At 33.7% G+C, this 18,741-nt stretch overlaps 2 protein-coding genes across 3 annotated transcripts; one reads left to right on the plus strand and one right to left on the minus strand.

Moving 5' to 3' along the window:
• The first annotated feature begins 174 nt into the window (after positions 1-174).
• Positions 175-3,824, plus strand: LOC134281581 (IQ domain-containing protein K-like). Of its 2 annotated transcripts, XM_062764018.1 has the most exons (8): positions 175-227; positions 386-464; positions 584-838; positions 1,620-1,717; positions 1,880-1,932; positions 2,032-2,109; positions 2,415-2,499; positions 2,869-3,824. In XM_062764018.1, exons 2-8 carry the CDS (start codon positions 410-412, stop codon positions 3,106-3,108), a joined length of 864 nt encoding a protein of 287 aa, XP_062620002.1. In that variant the 5' UTR covers positions 175-227; positions 386-409; the 3' UTR covers positions 3,109-3,824. The 2 variants fall into 2 exon arrangements, with proteins under 2 accessions (XP_062620002.1, XP_062620001.1); XM_062764017.1 differs by lacking the exon at positions 175-227 and having other exon boundaries at positions 238-464.
• On the minus strand, positions 3,182-16,677 carry LOC134281580 (tolloid-like protein 1). Its single transcript, XM_062764016.1, has 18 exons — positions 16,108-16,677; positions 15,342-15,438; positions 14,524-14,651; positions 14,068-14,185; positions 13,801-13,979; positions 13,456-13,686; positions 13,069-13,281; positions 12,831-12,944; positions 12,132-12,277; positions 11,758-11,953; positions 11,519-11,641; positions 6,001-6,161; positions 5,554-5,734; positions 5,244-5,369; positions 4,680-5,024; positions 4,264-4,444; positions 4,073-4,145; positions 3,182-3,838 (listed from the first exon to the last, which is right to left on the minus strand). Exons 1-18 carry the CDS (start codon positions 16,205-16,207, stop codon positions 3,731-3,733), a joined length of 2,820 nt encoding a protein of 939 aa, XP_062620000.1. The 5' UTR covers positions 16,208-16,677; the 3' UTR covers positions 3,182-3,730.
• Positions 16,678-18,741: the final 2,064 nt, after the last annotated feature.

Raw genomic sequence — 18,741 nt, forward strand, 5'->3', positions numbered from 1 at the left:
TTTGGTCTTTGTCAGCATGGTCAGTCGTAAGAATTTTTGTGAAAGGGGCCACAGTATTATATCAATATTATTATTACTGAGTATGGAATTTTTAAAATCTATGAATAGCTAACGAAGAGAAAAGTGCCTAACCGAGTCCATGATAATGTCCTGGAATCGGAGCAGTCAGTGTAGCAGATCGGCCGCGGAATTTGATCGGGATCGGCCTACACAGACAACAATCCTTGGTAACCAATAAATGAATAATTTATTTTCATTCTATTCTATTCATTCAGTTATAAAACTTTTTGTGAATTATTTTGTAAGAACATTTTTGCCAAGTTAAGAAAGTTATTGATCTCTCTGTGTTTGGTTTATTTGATAAATTTTGTGAATTAAACGGCAGACTTTCGCATCTAATGTAAACAACATGGCGGTCATAACAAGGGTTCCTGAGAAAAATCTGTGGGAAGAAATATGTAAAGGTAAAGCTTAAGCTTTATATATTACATTTTAAACACTTGAAATACATTTACTCCAACATCATTGTTATTTTTGTTATATTATCAAACGGCTGATCAAATTGAATGTTGTTGAAATCTAGAATTCGCTGCAAGATCAGCCCCAATACGGTCTGAAGATGAAATGTCAGTCAAAACAGAGTACCAGGATTTTGATCCTGCCAAACACAACCCTGTTTTCTATGGGAAAATGCATGAACGTGTAGAGGTCGACGCTGATGTGATGAAAGATACAGACGCCTCTGCCAGTCACCCCTCGTGTGTGGGCTACACATTTACAGATAAACCTCCCGAAACTCCTCTGTCACCTCCCCCAACACCACCTCATAAAGATACATGTAAGTAAAGGGTACCGTACCACTGAGTTGGTATAGTATTGTTGGTAGTAGATTGAGCGTTCTAACATTAAAAAGATATTGTTCTATGGATCTGCATTGGTGAGGCCTGAGACACTGTTAGATTATTCTTTGATAAATGTACATCATCTCCTGCCACTGGGTGGAGTCCACTTACAGCTCTCTTCTACCTAGGGATGGGTCACTATTCATGGGCAAGCAAAATTTTACTTTTCAGTGTGGAGACGTGAGTTTGTGGGTTGCTTGTATGAAAGATTCAATGAATTATTATTATTTTTACAAAATAAAAAAATAATGTATGATAAATTTGTGGTAAGGGTTACCCACAAAATCCACAAACATTAATCCCCCACGAACAATGACGATTCCACAGTAACAGTGTATCTTTGATTATTCTTCTGTGGTTTGACATCATGTTAATTCAATAGTTGAAAATAGTTGGCCATGAGAAGTGATCATTCTTTCTGGCCATGACTTTATATTAGTGATAGTATGGAGAGTAAATGACATATCTATATTAATATTTCTTGGAAGTTTTACCCGATTTTTTTTAAATTAAAAATTCAAAGCTATGAACTTTGGGATCAATGTGATTCCTTTCATTATTTAATAATTATATAATTAATGAAGTATACTTCAGTATCAAACTCGAATCTAAATGTTTTTGGCATACTGACCTGGCAGCTCCGGTGATAAAACCGGTTAATGTTTCATTTTGGTTGATCATTTTTTTATGTACAATTTTTTTGTTTCTTCTTAATAGGTACACCAAGGGAGTTTTTAGAACATTATGTGTTTCCCTGGTTATTACCTGCATTAGAGGACATGCTTAGGCAGGCAAAGAAAGAAAAATGTTTAGAGGCAAGTAACTTTTTAAGTGTTTACCTTATTTGCTTTAAATTTGAGTAAGTGGTCAATTGATTTAATCCATTTTGATTATACATGTAATATGTGTGTAATGATTCATATTTTGTATCAATTTAAGCATGATTTAAAAAAATATCAATGTCTGTAAATTTACAGAGGAAAAGAACAGCATTTAATGCCATGGACTACCTCACTGAACATTTGTACAGGTGAGCTTCATTTGATATTTAGATATTATAAATATTTTTCTTGTTTTAAACTTCTCAGTCATTTTAGAATAAGCAAATTATTTTTTCTTGAATTTTTAGAAATAATCCTAAGTATGATGACAGACAAGACATCAAGTTTGAGAAGATTCCATTTGTTGCTAAGCATTGGGAAACTCAGTACGTGTCCTATTCAGATTGTGTAAAATGAAAGTGAAAGCTTTTACGGGTAAATACCGGTAATTGTATAATCAAAACAGGCATAAAAAAACACCTAAATTCTGAGATGATGAATTCCATTTTTAAGCATTCAATCAATGTTGTCCTTAATTTGCAACTAGATTTTATTTTTCTTTGTATTTTTTCTCATTTTTAATGAGAAGGGAATGTTTGTTTGGTTTGATTTGTACCAGCTAAGTGTAATGTAATGCTTTTGATACATGTATTATTAGAATATTTGCCGTAACAGATTTCTCTCTTGACAGCCCCAGGCCCCCACTCCCACTCTCCCTCATTTGGACAGAGGAGGAGGCAGCCTTGGTCATTCAGTCACAATGGAGGGGATTTCTGGTCAGTAACAATCATTCTAACAATCCGCCTACTGTAAACCAGCTTTTATTCACATGCAAGAAATACATGTACTTTCGAGTTTTATAATCTTCTTTTACAGGCAAATATTTCTTGTTGTTAACCATTTTACGTATTTGTAGAATGTTTGTCTCATTGGTCATAAAAGTAATTATCACAGATGAATTAAAACTGACAAATCCTGTGTAAAAATATCACAAATAATTATTGGTGTACAGTACGAGTCATTGTCAACAAAGCTTATCTAAATGTTAAGAAATTCTTCTGTCAAAATATTTCTTTTATTAATGGAGCTTATTACAAAGTAGGTGCATGTTTTACAGTAACTCTGATGAATACTCTCTTGAATAGGTAAGAAGACAGCCTGAGGTACAAGAACTGCGACAATGGCAGAGAGAATGGAGAGAGGAAAACGATAATATTAACCAGAAAGTCAGTGAATTCTGGGACAAAAAGATGCCAGACTGGAAAAACCCCACACCTAACGCATCAGAGGACCAACTGAAAGTGGAAAATAAAGAAATCAGAGTGGAGTCACCCACTAAAGTGGAAAATAAAGAAAAAGTGGAGTCACCCACCAATCAGAGTTAGAAGTATCCATGGTAAAAGTGGATAAGTTTGAAATGAAATCATGTTAATGTGACACAAACAACAAAACAACAGAAAATTTGCACTTAGATATTTACTGAAAATAAGCAAGTGAATAACTTCAATTAACCTGATCTTCAGAAATTTTTAGGATAACTGAAAAATTATTTATGGTACTCTGTGACAATGTGAAAAAAACATAAGAATTTTGTATCTGTGATATGTGATATGTAAGTTATTATTGTGAAATTTATTAAATATATATTATACACCAAAGCAAGAACAAAAATGGATACTGCTGTATAAAATTGTAGCCTACGTTATAAGGACTTTATAATACAATCGAACATTCTCATAGTTTGAACAGAAATTTACCAAAAAAGATGAGTATGCTGCCTTTCAGTTTCCAAAGACAGCTTTAATTAGAAATTAAAATAAGCATCATTCATGAAAAAGTTGAGAATGGTACAAATCTCATCATAAAGGCATAATGAAAAGAATTTATGATCAGCTGTAACGCTGCAGTGATTGTTGGTAGGATATGGTCTTTGCAGATGTCGGAATTGCATTGCGTTTCTATATCTATGTATTCATAAAGCAGCAGACTTGAAATAGTCATCATAACTTATGGGACTTCCTTGTATTCTGCAGTGAATCCTTTCCAGGCCACTGTGCTGTCAGTTGTGAAAACCATAATTAAAGTGTCTGATGACGTCACAGTTTTTTGTGGGATCTGCAAAGAGGATTGATTTTCACCAATTGCAATATCACAATAGAAGCTTGAACAAAATTATTTATACTCAAAATATAACCAATGCCAAACCTATCCAAAATAGGTGACATTTTATTCTATATTTTGTGAGCTAGACGATTTTTTTTAAAGTTCAAGTGCAACGTAATGTACCAAATATTATTGCAATAATCAAATTCCTCTCACATTGAACAAAAAAAAAAATCGATGACTTACCTTTGCATCACAGTAAGCTCCCAAAAGCTTAGATTTTTCTTTAATACCGTCGTACAATTCAACAACATCGTACCTATAATGCAAGTGTTTTTAAAATAAGTTTTCATTTTACCACTTATTTAGAATTTAAAATTTAACGAAATCAGATGATAAAAGAAAACGTATTTTTCTATGTAATATTAATTTTGTACCGGCATCCCTCCTTGCCATCTTCTAGATCAAACTTGGAGAACTCGAGACTGACATTAGACCCCGGAGAAGCCTTGATATTCCATTGACACTTTTCATTGTTTGGGTAGTTTGTATCTCCATATTTGGCGTGGGAATAAAAGACCTTTGCCTTCGATGTTGCGTTCAGGTTGCCTCCGCAGACTTGTTTAAAGAAACCAAAAGCAATAATTTACTGGAAACAAGTAATATGAAATGCCAATGTTTCACCAAAATCAGGACTTGACAGACAGAAGAAAGTGTTTTACATTCAATCTGCTAGTATTTCCTTTTGATTTTTATTTTTTATATATGGAATAAACCACTAATAATTGTTCTCGGTGTTTATTTTAACATTAAACTCTAGAAGCATATACTTGATAGTTTTCTGTCATTTTACCGGTAGAATAGCTCGCTTGAAATCCTTTTCTTTGGACGGATGCATCCGATTTGAACTTGATGATCAACTCGTTTTCTTCCGATAAGATGTAAGAAGGAACATCGGATATACCCCCGCAAAACTTTCCAAACAGTTTAGTAGGTGTGGTGAAAACTTCAATATAATCGTATTCACATTTATCGTGGGGTTCTATGGAGAATTCATCGAAGGTAATCTTGATTCGATGACCGGGAGCTGTCTTAAAGTTCCACTCACAGTTGGATTTGCTGGGGTAGAATTTGGGCCACAGGGGACTTACTATTACACCTTTATGATTGCGGAGATGATGTCTACAACCTTCAGCGTCTAAAATAAAAATATGTCCAAATGCCAATTTCCTGTTTCTGTTACTATATTTAGTAAGTTAAATAGTATCAGTTCTAGGTATATGTTATCGTGTATCTAATTTAACGATTTTTATTTTAAAAAAGAACAGAATATGAAGAACTTGATTGTATAAATATTTGTCTTTGACTCTACAGTTACTTGTTAATTTATCTGTTCAGAAAACCATAGTAAACTAACCTTCCTTGCAATCGTGTTTGTTTTCATGAAGTGTGTAACCGTTATGACATGCGCACATGTAACTTCCTATTGAATTTATACAAAGGTGTTGGCATCCACCCTTACGTACAGCACATTCGTCCTTATCTACAAAAGAAACGACAAATAACGTAGCTACCCATCCTAAATTTACATCAACAACCACCATCAAGAAAACAGGCGATACACATGATCGCATCCATTACACGATTCATCTGAATTCAATTTCCATCAAATTGAACGTGAGAAAAAGTCAGAGCAATTTTAAAAAAGAAAATGGAGGATGGCAAACCAATGAAATATTCTGCATGGAAACCAGTGTGTTGTACGGAGTCGTCGGAGTTGAACTTGACCTGGAGTGAATTGGACTCGGACGTGATGATAGCAGGAAGATCCGGTCCACAGAATCTGCCGTAAGCTTTGTTGTAGCCATCTCCGCTGTTGATTTCAACATAATCGTACTCACAATCTTGCTAGGAAATGAAACTCTTACTTTTTATCAATATTTTATTGCATTGCAAATTAATGTGACAATGATTAGATTTAATATAAACCCAATCATATTAATGTATATTCAAAGTTATCATTCTGACATTTTATGTACCATTACTTACTAGTATTTCTGTTTATATACTATTACATCAAACCATTAACTAAAACAAAAAATTAACGGGAAAAAAATTGACTAGACATTGCACATATATTATAAATATTTTTGTAGCTCAGGGAGACGTCATACATTTGTTCCTTCAATATCAAAATGAGTGAAGTTGAGTGAGATCTTATACTGGTCTGGAGCCATCACTTGCCAAATGCACGTCTTGGAGGGGGGATACGAGTCCGGGAAGGAAGGACTGAAGATTGTCCCTGTAGACTGTTCCAGGTACCCACCACAGGCATCTAAAAACATCATTTACTTAATCTACTGTTAATTAAAAAAACTTTGATTTATATAGAGAATTGGGACAATACTCCCCACTAAATTGTTTGATAAAGTATAGGCGCATCGAGTCAATGTCCTAATTCTTTTCCACTGTTACATATACTCTAATAATCAATATACATGTATACTAGTATACAAGAACAATTAAAGCTGTATGTGAATTTATTCAACATTTTCCCCTTAATTATGCTATTACTAGTACTAGCGATATTTATAAAAGATAGGTCAGAGGTCATCATGGAGTCATGAAGTGGTCAGTGTAAGTGCTCCGGAAATTTTTGTATATAACAACGATATATTCACCAGTTCGGGTCAAAAATTGCCAGGTAACATCTACCCGTATATGTATTGACTGTCTTTTAGCAACATGTGCGTTATTTTCCTATTTTTATTACTTTGTGATCGTTTTATTGTTCTGATGTGGGGACAACTCTGGAGCTGAACTGTACTCAAGATGTATAAATAGCTATGTCTCTCTCAGATACAGTCCAGATAATGGCCGAGTCACAAATTCTATTATCTACGGGAACACTTCCAACCCCAGTAATAGTGACAGCGACGTATCATTACACTCAATTCACTCGTTACTTATTCAAATGAATTCTAGACTCTGTGAAATCGAGAGCAAGATGTCCCAATTAAATGTTATTCAAAGTGATGTGGCCAAAATCAAGACAAAAGTAACTGATCTAGACTCAGAAATAAAGAACATACGTAGTGAATTCAAAGACCTTGAGTCTAATGTAAGTTCTTTGGGGTTAGTATTTGACTCTGTGAAAGATACGGCGGAAGCGGCTAAGAAACAGGCTGAAAGTAATAAAAATGACATCAAGAGAGCAGGTCATGAATATAGAGCAGCACAAAGTCAGACTGAGCGAGATATACAATTATTAAATAAAGAAAATGCAGAAATTAGAGACTCTATCATCGACTTAAAAGCCAGATCCATGAGAGACAATCTAGTGTTTTCAGGCATTCCAGAACAGAAAGGAGAGGACACAGAGGAGGTTCTGCAACTTTTCCTTCGGAAGAAATTTAGGCTTGATTGCGAACTTTCATTTGAACGGGTCCACAGGATGGGAAAGTTCAGAGAATTCAGTGAAAAACCTAGAAACATTGTAGCAAAATTCACGTATTTCAAGGACCGGGAATACATCAGAATCAAAGCGCCACATAGACTCCATGGATGTAACATCTGGGTAAATGAACAGTTTCCGGCAGAAATCGAGGAGAGGAGGAAAAAACTCTACCCCGTTATGCGACAGGCGAGACAAGACAGATGCACGACCAAGCTAGTGCGAGATGTGCTATATATTAACGGGAAAGTGTATACACCTCCACCTCCACTTATAACGGAGATGTCGGAAGAAACACCATCCTTCAGATCCTCCGGGCAGTCATCACACGGAAATCGGTGGACTCAAAATCAGCAGACACCTAGGGGCGAGCGACCAACCCAGAAGAGACCGCGCACTGGATCTACTCCAGACCGCACTGACGACTAGGGGGGCGCAGGAGAGCAGACATCCACCAAATGTAATGACTCTGTACTGACACCTGATCGAATACAAAACACTTTGAATTTTTTATCTTTAAATGTCTGTGGAATTAAAAACCGGCTAAATTATAACGAATTTAAAGAATTTATTACCCAATATGATATAATAGCCTTCACTGAAACAAAAACCGATAATTCTGACGAAATTGATATCCCAGGATATACAACATTTATGAAAAACAGAAATAAGCTTTCAAAAGTAAGATCGGATGGATTGATATTAGCAGTACGTGATGAAATCATAAAGCATGTAAAGATTGTAAATACTGATTGTAAATATGTGCTATGGTTTAAGTTAAATAAGTCACTTTTTCATACGTGTGAAGATTTGATATGCGGAGTTGTGTATATACCGCCTGAAGCTAGCAAATATTCTTGTACAGATTGTTATATAGACTCATCAATGTTTCAAAAGACCAAAAATATGTATGTTTAATGGGAGATTTTAATGCTAGAGTCGGGAATTTAAAGGATTATTTTACTGCAGATAATTTTTTGACACATGTTAACCATTCAGAAGGTGCATTTGAAGCCTCTATGTTATCAAGGGCTTTTATTTTTGAAAAATATGACATTCCTTTAGATAGAGCTGTTGAAGATACAATTGTCAACAATTTTGGCCATAAATTAATAGATTTCTGTAAAAATAACGATTTGTATATTGTAAATAGTAGATTCGGTACAGACAAAAACAAAGGTGGTGCTACTTGTAAAAACAGTAGTACTGTGGATTATGTTATTGCAAGTGTACACATTTTTGAACTTCTACAACATTTTAAAGTACATGAGTTCTGTAATCTTTTTTCCGATGTACATAATCCATTGTCTTTTTCTTTGTCCACCTGTTCAATGTCTAAAAATAGTTCCATGTGTGAAAACCAACCAGGTGTAAAGTTATGGTGCCCCAATAGGGAAGCCGAGTTCCGTAATAACATTGATACTTCAGCTGTGAAGTCAGTTGAGTGTAACCTTATCGAAATGAGTAATAATGATATTTCAAGCACTGATATTAATAAGGTAGCAAAAGATATTTGTAATATTTTTACTAAATCAGCCAAAGAAACTTTTGGAAGTTTTCCAACCGGTCAATATTCAGAAAATAAAAAACAAAACAAACCTTGGTTTAATAGAGAATGCAAAACAGCTAGAAGAAAATTTCACTTAGCTAAAAGAATGCATAACTTGTGTAAGTCAAAAGAAGACAAACAAAATCTTAGAGAGATGAGTAGAAGTTATAAAAAATCATGGATAATAGTATTAGAAATTATAAGGCTGACCTAACCCGTAAACTCATGCAATTACGCACTACAAATACTAAAGCTTACTGGAAAATATTAAATTCTTCTAATAAAGAGTCAAAGAGTGCAGTAGATATTGAAGAGGTATTTAAATATTTGAAAGGTATTAATGAATGTAACAGTGAGACTGATGATGATGATTTCAATTCGGCTGATAGAGATCTAGAAACGAGAGAATCCTCTGATGATACACTTAATCGTGAAATTAGTGAAACTGAAATTATTGAAGCAGTAAACAAATTAAAAAATGGAAAAGCATCTGGTTTCGATAACATTGTAAATGAACATATTTCATCAACACTGTATACCTTTCTACCTGTGTACAAGATGTTTTTTAACATTATTTTTGATAGTGGACTGGTTCCAGATGAGTGGCTAGTGGGTATTGTTAAACCTATTTACAAAAATAAGGGCGATCCGACTTCTCCAGAAAATTACCGTCCTATTACTTTATTGAGCTGCTTGGGCAAACTTTTTACAAGTATATTAAGCAAGCGATTAGAAATGTACGCAGATGAGATTGAACTTATTAAAGAGAATCAGGCAGGTTTTAGGAAAGAAGACTCTACTCTAGACCATATTCTGACTTTACATTTTTTATCAAACACACTGATGAAGTGTAAGAAAAAACTTTTTTGTGCTTTTATAGATTTCAAGCAAGCGTTTGACACTGTTTGGAGAAACGGCCTCTGGAGTAAACTTTTAAATTATGGAATTAAAGGCAAATGCTTCACGTATATTACAAATATGTATCAGGGTATTAAATCACTTATAAAGATGAACGGCACTACAACCGATTTTTTCTTTTGTAATGTCGGAGTACGACAAGGTGAAAACTTATCTCCTTTTTTATTTTCGTTGTATATTAATGACCTAGAGAATTATCTTGTTGATAGAAATATAATTGGTTTACAAAGCCTTACGACTTCTATAGAAAATGATTTATGTGTGTATTTGAAACTTCTTATACTTTTATATGCCGATGATACTGTCATTTTAGCAGAAACTCCTGATGATCTACAAAATGCTTTGAATGAATTTGAAAGCTACTGCTCATAGTGGAAATTACAAGTAAATATAGAGAAGACCAAAATATTAATTTTTTCTAAAGGCCCTTTAAACAAAAGAGTTTTTTACTATAATAACAAGATTCTAGAAACTGTCAAAGAATTTAAATATCTTGGTATCATATTTTCAAGATCTGGCTCCTTTTTAAAAGCCAAGAAACATCTCTGTGACCAAGCCCAAAAAGCTATGTATGGTGTTATCAGAAAAATAAGACAATTTAACCTCCCTGTAGAATGTCAACTTGATCTGTTCGATAAAATGGTTTTACCAGTGTTACTTTATGGTTGTGAAATCTGGGGTTTTGAAAACTTAGATATTATTGAACGTGTTCATTTAAAATTTTTGAAACATATTCTATATTTGAAAAGTAGTACCCCGAATTATATGGTTTATGGTGAAACAGGACGTTTTCCATTATCTGTCCTTATTTATTCAAGAATAGTCTCATACTGGTGTAAATTATTGAATAGCACAGATAAGAAAATTTCATGTATATTGTATCAATTTTTAATTGCTAACTCACAATCTGAAATTAGTAAGAATCCTTGGATTGACTGTGTTAATCGTATTTTTGAATCATGTGGACTTTCTTATATCTGGAATGAACAGTTTTATCATAATCCTAATCAAGACTGGGTTACTGCTGTTGTTAAACAAAGATTACAAGATCAATTTATACAAAAATGGCATTCTGATATTAACAGTTCTTCCAAAGGTACTCTGTATAAAATTTTTAAAACAAATTTTGAGTGTGAAAAGTATTTAAGTATTCTGTCATTAAAATTTAGGAAAATACTTGCCAAATTTCGTACTACTAATCACCATCTACCAGTTGAGCTGGGAAGATGGGCATCAATACCATTAAGTGAAAGATTATGTACACTTTGTAATGCTAAACAAGTTGCTGATGAATTTCATTTTATGCTTGAATGTACTGCACTGTCAAACATAAGGAAAAAGTATATTAATGAATACTACTTTACTAGACCAAATGTTCTTAAATTTTCTCAACTGATGACAAAACAAGATGCTATGACACTTAAAAAACTCTGTACGTTTATATTAAAAATATATGATTTAGTCTGTCCTCCATAATTGTTTTCCTCACATTTCATTATTACGTGTTTTTTTTCCTCCCTTTTTCCATTTTTTTTTTCTCTTCATTTTCTTCTCCACTTCATTGTCTTATTATGTATATCATATATTTATACCTCTGACCAGAATGTACATATGCTGTAAATATTTTTCATTGTCCTCATGTACCATATACTTTAAATGGTTTGAGTGAATAAATGAACTTGAACTTGAACTTGCATTGTGTTCCAATATGAAAATATCCTCTAACTTTGAGTCCCCTCCTCTCTGAGAATTTTATGAAAAATGTACTCACTTTCACACCGTTTGCCATCCGAATGAAGTTCGAATCCCAGTCTGCAGTCGCATTTATAGCTGCCCATAGTATTAATACAGATCTGTTGACACCCATGAGTTCCCAAAGAACACTCGTCAATTTCTTTTTTGCAATGGAGAAAAAAAATCCTTAGATCCGCTTACCTTAGCCATCGCAGGGGAGCGGATCAAAGGATTTGAATTAAATGATTGAAGATTAGAGCGTTACGGATATAATACCTTTAAAGAATTTCAAGAAAAAACCTCTTTTCATAACACTATCATCAGAAAAGAATTTGATGTAGATCTGGTTAGATGAGGACAGGATTGTTTTAGGTGCAGAATAACCACAAAGGAGGGCCAAAATGGGAGCTTTCTTGTCGGTACCATCTCGTACTTCTAAGTGATCATATACACAGTCGTCGTGGTTTTCAATCTTTAAAACAAATATTATATGAGGATTAGAATGAAAACAATGCATGTAAGGAAATATCCTGAAAAACGAAAAATATTCAACCATGACTTGTATCGAAAATAATAAAGAAAAGGGAAGAAACGCCATTCTTCACAAGAATTAAGATAAAAAAATCTCATGAACGAGTTAATGTGCTCACTTCTAAAAAATCAAACTGAAGAGCTACTTTATACTCTTTGGACACTGTAATCACCCATTCACACAATCTGTTAGAGTAGTACTCATCAGGATAATTAGGGCTGGTCAAATGGCCAGAATCCTCGTTGATCAAACCGCCACATTTGGCTGCAGAGGCAAAAAGAAAATATTATACATTGTACACTTATCCCATGGTTGTGAGTGGGATAGCTCTTTTATCAAACCCGCGACAGGAACTATTCCCCGAGGGCTTGCCCGAGGGGAATAGTTCCTGTCAAGGGTTGATGAAAGAGCTATCCCAATCACAACCATGGGATAAATGTTTTATTATACTGATGTAAATTATAATTTCTTAAGTTTGAATTTTCTTTGGAGTTAGATAATACTGCAAGAATGAGCCGAAATCCTGATGACGTCACAATGCTACTGAAGTCATTATGACATCATCAGGCTATGGTTTTATCTCTGGAAATCAAAATTGGTGTCAAACATTGCATGAAAACTTTCCGAGGGGTGGGTAGCAAAAACTATACCCCGGGGTATAGCTTTCAATGCGGGGAAATTTTCAGACTATGAAGAATAGTTATTTTACCCTCTGAACTTTATATAGGAAACATTTTAACAGAAGTATAATAATATTATTTATCATCTTGAATAAGGCAAGGAAGATTTATTATTTTACTATAGTATACTTCTTTACCTTCAAAATTTGCTTCAAATCCTGAATCATAGAAATAACTGGAGTGGAATTCTAGCCACAATCTGTTCCCTGTGGATTCAATGGGGAGAGGAACCGTTGTACCACAATACCGGCCTGATATATACGAATGGTCTTATTAATTTGAATGCATGGGATGCTGGATGAATTATGAAAAGAGTACTGAACAAATTAATAAAATTGAAAAAAAATGTACTGGTATGCAAGCGATAAGACCTACCAATTAAAGGCGACTTCTTGAAGTGTCCGTCTCGAATTTCTAGAAAGCTGTTCGAACACGCGTCTGAGGTGTTCCCGGTATCGAGTGAAGTTATATTCAGGAAGAGTGTTTCTCCATAGCCCGCCGAAATCCTCCACTGACACTGTTTGACAACACCTCGCGTTGAGTTAAACGATATAGTTCCCGAAGATTCCTGATGAGTAGCTCCACAAGCTTCAATATTTCAAAAGAAACTGTATAGCTGAACATATTAATGGAATTAAATGGAGGAGTAAATGTTACAGACTAACTTGGAAAGACAAAAATTGCAGCAAAAACTAACAGATATCATAACTGAAGTACAGAGAGAAGTATTCATTTTTCCTCATGCATTCCGGCTTCACTTACATGGGCATTTGTAGAGCTTATTTGTTTGTATGATATCTCCAATACTAAGATGAGTCCTTTGACCAATTTCAGGAACTGCTTGGTTTTCGTGTGTGATAGGTTTTATTGTATCTAAGTCACCTGTTCTTGCAAATGTGTTCCTGGAATAATGCATTATGCTAGAGAAATCATATTCTTCGCCAAGCGAGTTTATCTGGGATGTTGACATCTTTGCAAAATTATTTTCATGATCTGAAAGGACGAAAGCCAATATATACACGAAATCAACACAATATGTAATATTATGAATATTATATCATTAATATTTACTAAAACAGATTTGGAAACAATGTCTATATGACCTACTTTCCTGGATATTCTGTGTCAATATTTGTATGTATTTATCCCTATCTGGTCGCGTGTGTTCGTGCCAGAATCCAATCACGTGACCCAATTCATGAACAACGATGCCAAATTTATCACAATTTTTCCCAATGGAAATGGCTTGTGCTCCTCGCAATTCTCTCCCAACAAATGAGCAACACCTTCAAAAGACAAACTGAACACTGATGGACATCATTCTGGAAAGCTACATAAAGAATTCGAAGTGATAAAAAAAGAACATGTTCTCACCCACATGGTCTCTGTGTGAATACGATGAAATCAGGTTCAGTTGTTCGTTCCACGAAGGTGATACAAGTATAATTTTCCCAGTGGCGCATAGCAGATATAAAGACGGCCTTTTGGATAGCTAAGATTAAATGTACAGAAATTTCTTTAATCTGGACTTGCATATAATGACAAAAGGATAAATTAACAGGTATCTTATTTATCAATTTTTGAAGGTACAATCATTTTTAATTGTTGACTTTTGCTGTCTCCACAAATCGTTACCTATAGTAAAAAGTAACAATAAGGTACAAATAATGTTTCAACAGAGTTATGGAATCACACCATTAATGAAATGACAGTTCATGTACCCTTCAAGAAGCTTAATAAATTTTTTTCGTAACTTCTATCATGAATAGCAGAAGTTAGAAAATGCGAGTACGCTTGGTATCCCTTTGTATATACAATTCTTTGATATACCAGTGAAGTTAGAATCAACTTTATATGGAATGACGCCGTCTTGCCAAAGACGGGCGGGGTCGGCTGTTGCCGCACGACGTCTCCGAAAGCTTCCACCTCGCGGGTACGTCCGATATGAAGGTATATATCTACAAAAACAACGTTCTAGTCTACAGAGCTCTCCTCATTTCTCATGTTTCAGTGTAGTTTGTTGCATAAAGAACGTTTTCTAAGAAATATTTTCTGGGATATATTGTTATATATATATTTTATTCTGATTGAAGTTGTTTTAACAGAAAGAACGTGATGATGATAAAAGTTTATGAATGAAGATCTTAATAATATATGTTCAAAGGCTTACTAGCATTGATAAAACCCTTAATAATGAATAAGGAAACCATCTAACAAAAGATGTAGAAAGGTTGTGTTTTTCAAGTACATCCAGTGCACGGAGAGGAAGTGGCCTCTATGATGTAGATTACACAAAAATTCACATCAGTGTCGGCCACAAACTATTCCTTCAAAAAACCTATCCTTAATATTTAAAAGCTCTTGAATTCAACTCCACATGGACTGCATAACAATTAATACATTTGTACTTTGGAGTAGAAACATGCCGCAGTTCATACAGTTTAATGCTCTGAAAACTAAAAGCCCTCACTGACTCATGTGCATGAGAAAGAAAAAAAGCAGGGATAACAGTACAGGTTTTTCTGTCTCTTACAAATTAAAAAAAAATCCATAAAATGCCTTTAAATTCTTATCAGATAAATGGACATTATTTGATTAGTATTTCAATTAGTGTAAAACAACGGGGAGTCTTAAACTGCAAGCCTTACGGAATCGGTCGTCTGCTTTGACTTTGGCGGGAACGCAGCAAGTTTCTGTAATATGCCAGGCCTCCAGAATTGCAGGCAATGTCCGTTACACGGTACTCTTAAAAAAGAAAAATAGTGAAAAAATTAATATTTTTTTAAAATCAAAACTGGACATTTTCATTTTGGTGAGGATGTTTTCTTTGCAAGAATAATCAATTTCTTTATTTGTTTGAAAGTATTAACGCACCTGCTTCGTTGTTGGAAATATCTTTGTGATGACATAATCAGAAATATTAATTAAAAATGTGTGGTTGTTATGTAAAAAAGTGTTATAAAATACAGAACATTGAATTTCTTGAGTCAATACAAATTTTAATCTTTTAAATTTGGCATTTTTTTAATGTGTATTTTTCCCGTTATCTTTGTATTATTGCTAGATTTAAAAAAAAAAAGTTCTGAAAAATTCTTCTTAAGAATAACGATATTTCATTTTATAAACATAATATATAGTTCCTAAATTTTTATCTTTTATTTTTTTATTCAAATTTAAAACATTGTTATTCATCGAAAAATAACCCAGAACATTTCATGATGCTAAATATATAATTGACATTTAAAACGGTTAAGAATAATTTTCATTCTTAACTGTCTTCCTGTTCAAAAGCAAAATATAAAATAATAATACTTTTTAAGTACTTTAATATTCCCTTCGAAAAAAGATTTTTAAGAGCGTTTAAGCTATTGTAGAAAATGAAGTATATTTTCAAAAATTTGAAATATATCAAACCTGCTTTGCTTGGATCTGCGTACTGGCCACTGGAAATGACATCAGACAACGAAGAACCACAGAAAATGGCAAAAAGTACACAACACAAGCTAACATCCATAGTGAAGCCCTGTATCTCAGAAATTAAATTTAAATATTGATGCACCCGTTCATCCTACAGACTGATCTCGTAAACTGATGTCAGAGCTCGGCAGCCCTCGATTTGAGAGTGTCCTTGGCAAAGCTTTTTGCTGTATTGAACCAGCTGTGGGTAATATAAATAATTGTAGATAAAAATGAGATCGGGCGCACATGCCTTCTATCTCAAATCACACAATTATCACAACCGCATATTACAATCTCTTTGAGAGATTCACGATATGTGTTTTGGCCACTTTTGATCATTTAAAATGCACGTTGTTGGAGAGAAATTTTACACTCGGGTGATGGAAATAAAAATCAAGACAAAGAGCGTAAAAAATATAATGAGGCTTTTTTCCCCTTTTTCACTATGGCTTTTTATCTCTTTCTTTCCACAAATCACTCAACGCTTTCAATACCCATATGCTTGGTAAAAGAATACAGTCCAGAAGAAAGGGTCTTTCCTTGTAATTCCACTTTCTTGGTAGTTGGGGAAAGAGATTGAATTTTTACTGTTGAAGCTAAAGACACTTGATGTATACAGGTTCCTTCAACTTTAACCTTTTATCAACAGTCACAGCAACTTGCGGTGGGAGTTATCAGTAGACGTAGGGGAGGTGTTAAAACGATATATTTTGATGTTTTCATCAAATATTGGTTATTCATTGCATGTTTGCCTATATTTTTAAGGAATAGACTTTCATAACATTCAGTCTGAACTTGGAGGGCAGCAGCTGGACAACTGCATTTCTCGTCATGACCTTTCTTGTTTATTTATTTTAATTTTTTTGTTTAGAAATTTATGTTTTGACTAACAAAATGTAATTTCTTCTTGACAGGCATAAATTCTACACAACACTGATGTTCAACATCTGCATTATGTTGCTCTAAACACTGTATTTTGAGACTTTCTTGGACACTGGACAGCGAGTCCTACTTGTAACATCAAGGTACAAAAATGTTTTTTTTTAAAACATTAATAAAAAGTACGTACTCAGTATTCATAATTATGATTTATGAAATTAATTTGTTTCAGTATACAGAGAGATAAAAAAAATCCAGGACGTGATATTTATTTGATATCACGCCTTCCAGTTTGGCTCAAATGATGAAGCACCCTCTCTCTCCAAATTATCCGATAGTGCCAATCAAAAGAACATACCAGGCAAGTATGTCTCAGAATTCACTTTTTCTTTGAGTGCCGAATTTACTTGTACCCTACAATAAGACTTGTTTTATATGTACTTTAAAATAGGATCAAAGGCAAATATTTTATATACATGTTTTAAGTCTTTTTCTTTTGTATTAACCTCTCCGATTCTATATTTTATAAGTTTGTAGAAAGCATTATTTGAATATGTGCTATAAAACTAAAAAAGGGCTTTTATTCAAATCATACACTTTAAAGTGTAAAATTTACAGATTAAAGTGTAAATTTTACAGATTAAAGTGTAAAATTTACAGATTAAAGTGTAGAAATTCAAAAAAAAGTGTCCAATTGGCAATAATACGCTTCGTATATTACATAATCTTGTATGTTCCAGAATATTGCCAATTTTCGAGTAGTGTAAATATATGTTTGGTATATTTTCCACACGTAAAAAAAGGCTAGCGATCATATAAAATTATCATCGCTTATAAAAGAAGCTTAAAAACAAAAACTTCTATAAAACGCTTAATCCACCATGAGCAAACAATATATATTTTTTTACAGAAACGTCTACAAAAGAGGAAAATTCCTTCAAAAACTTTAATTTTGTTCAACAAAAAACAAAACATAAATATATTTGCTGAACATGTATTCTTTATCATTTTTGACGGTTTAATGGTACCAGATAGCCTCAACCATTAATACGCGTTTGAGATAGCAGAGTACTGAGTATTTGAAATATACCGATTTCTCTCCTTTTTTTGTAGATAATTCTATTAAAATTGTCTATCACGTCAATTTAAATCAACAACCATTTGTATCGTCGATTTTAATTTTTTCAATCTGAAATTGGAAATAGTTACGTGGGATAAATTATAAAATTTAATCATTTCAACTTCACTTTGAAAAATTTAAAATTGACAATATCATAGGTGAGACATGAAGATAATGAACAGAAACCAAGCCCAGAAGTCCATTGGTACAATACAACTGCGAAACACTTCAAACACGCACCTGTCAGAACATCAGTTATGGAATCATGGCCCATGGAGAAGTAAGCATCCCCTGTCACACCCGCCATGTGTTCCTTGTCATGATCGAATAAAGGGATAAAGGTGAAAAAAAATATTAGGCCAAACTTTCTGTTTCAAAAAAGTCACTTAGCATAGATTGTAGGTTGTATTTGCTTCCCAGAGTCCGACTGTATCGACATTGAGTTTGCGAAATGATGACTATGAACGAGATAACTGATATCCTTATCTTGTTTCGATGATACAATCTGTTTTGAGTTTATTATACACTGCTTATGCTGTCTTGGCAAAGAAAGAAAAGACACGTAATATCAATATTTTAGTTGTTCCACA

This window comes from Saccostrea cucullata, unplaced genomic scaffold (genome assembly GCF_032062105.1).
Source record: "Saccostrea cucullata isolate Sc308-1 unplaced genomic scaffold, CSIRO_AGI_Scuc_v1 ctg66, whole genome shotgun sequence".
Classification (NCBI taxonomy): Eukaryota; Metazoa; Mollusca; class Bivalvia; order Ostreida; family Ostreidae; genus Saccostrea; species Saccostrea cuccullata.

Bases quoted from the DNA above. Each gene is read 5' to 3' on its own strand.
- LOC134281581 (XM_062764018.1), top strand. From the start codon at position 410: ATGGCGGTCATAACAAGGGTTCCTGAGAAAAATCTGTGGGAAGAAATA. The intron at 839-1,619 runs GTAAGTAAAGGG...TCTTCTTAATAG, and splicing joins ACCACCTCATAAAGATACAT to GTACACCAAGGGAGTTTTTA. The intron at 2,500-2,868 runs GTCAGTAACAAT...TCTCTTGAATAG, and splicing joins CACAATGGAGGGGATTTCTG to GTAAGAAGACAGCCTGAGGT.
- LOC134281580 (XM_062764016.1), bottom strand. From the start codon at position 16,207: ATGGATGTTAGCTTGTGTTGTGTACTTTTTGCCATTTTCTGTGGTTCT. The intron at 13,980-14,067 runs GTGAGAACATGT...TGTCTTTTGAAG, and splicing joins TTCACACAGAGACCATGTGG to GTGTTGCTCATTTGTTGGGA. The intron at 13,282-13,455 runs GTAAGTGAAGCC...GAAATATTGAAG, and splicing joins TAAGCTCTACAAATGCCCAT to CTTGTGGAGCTACTCATCAG.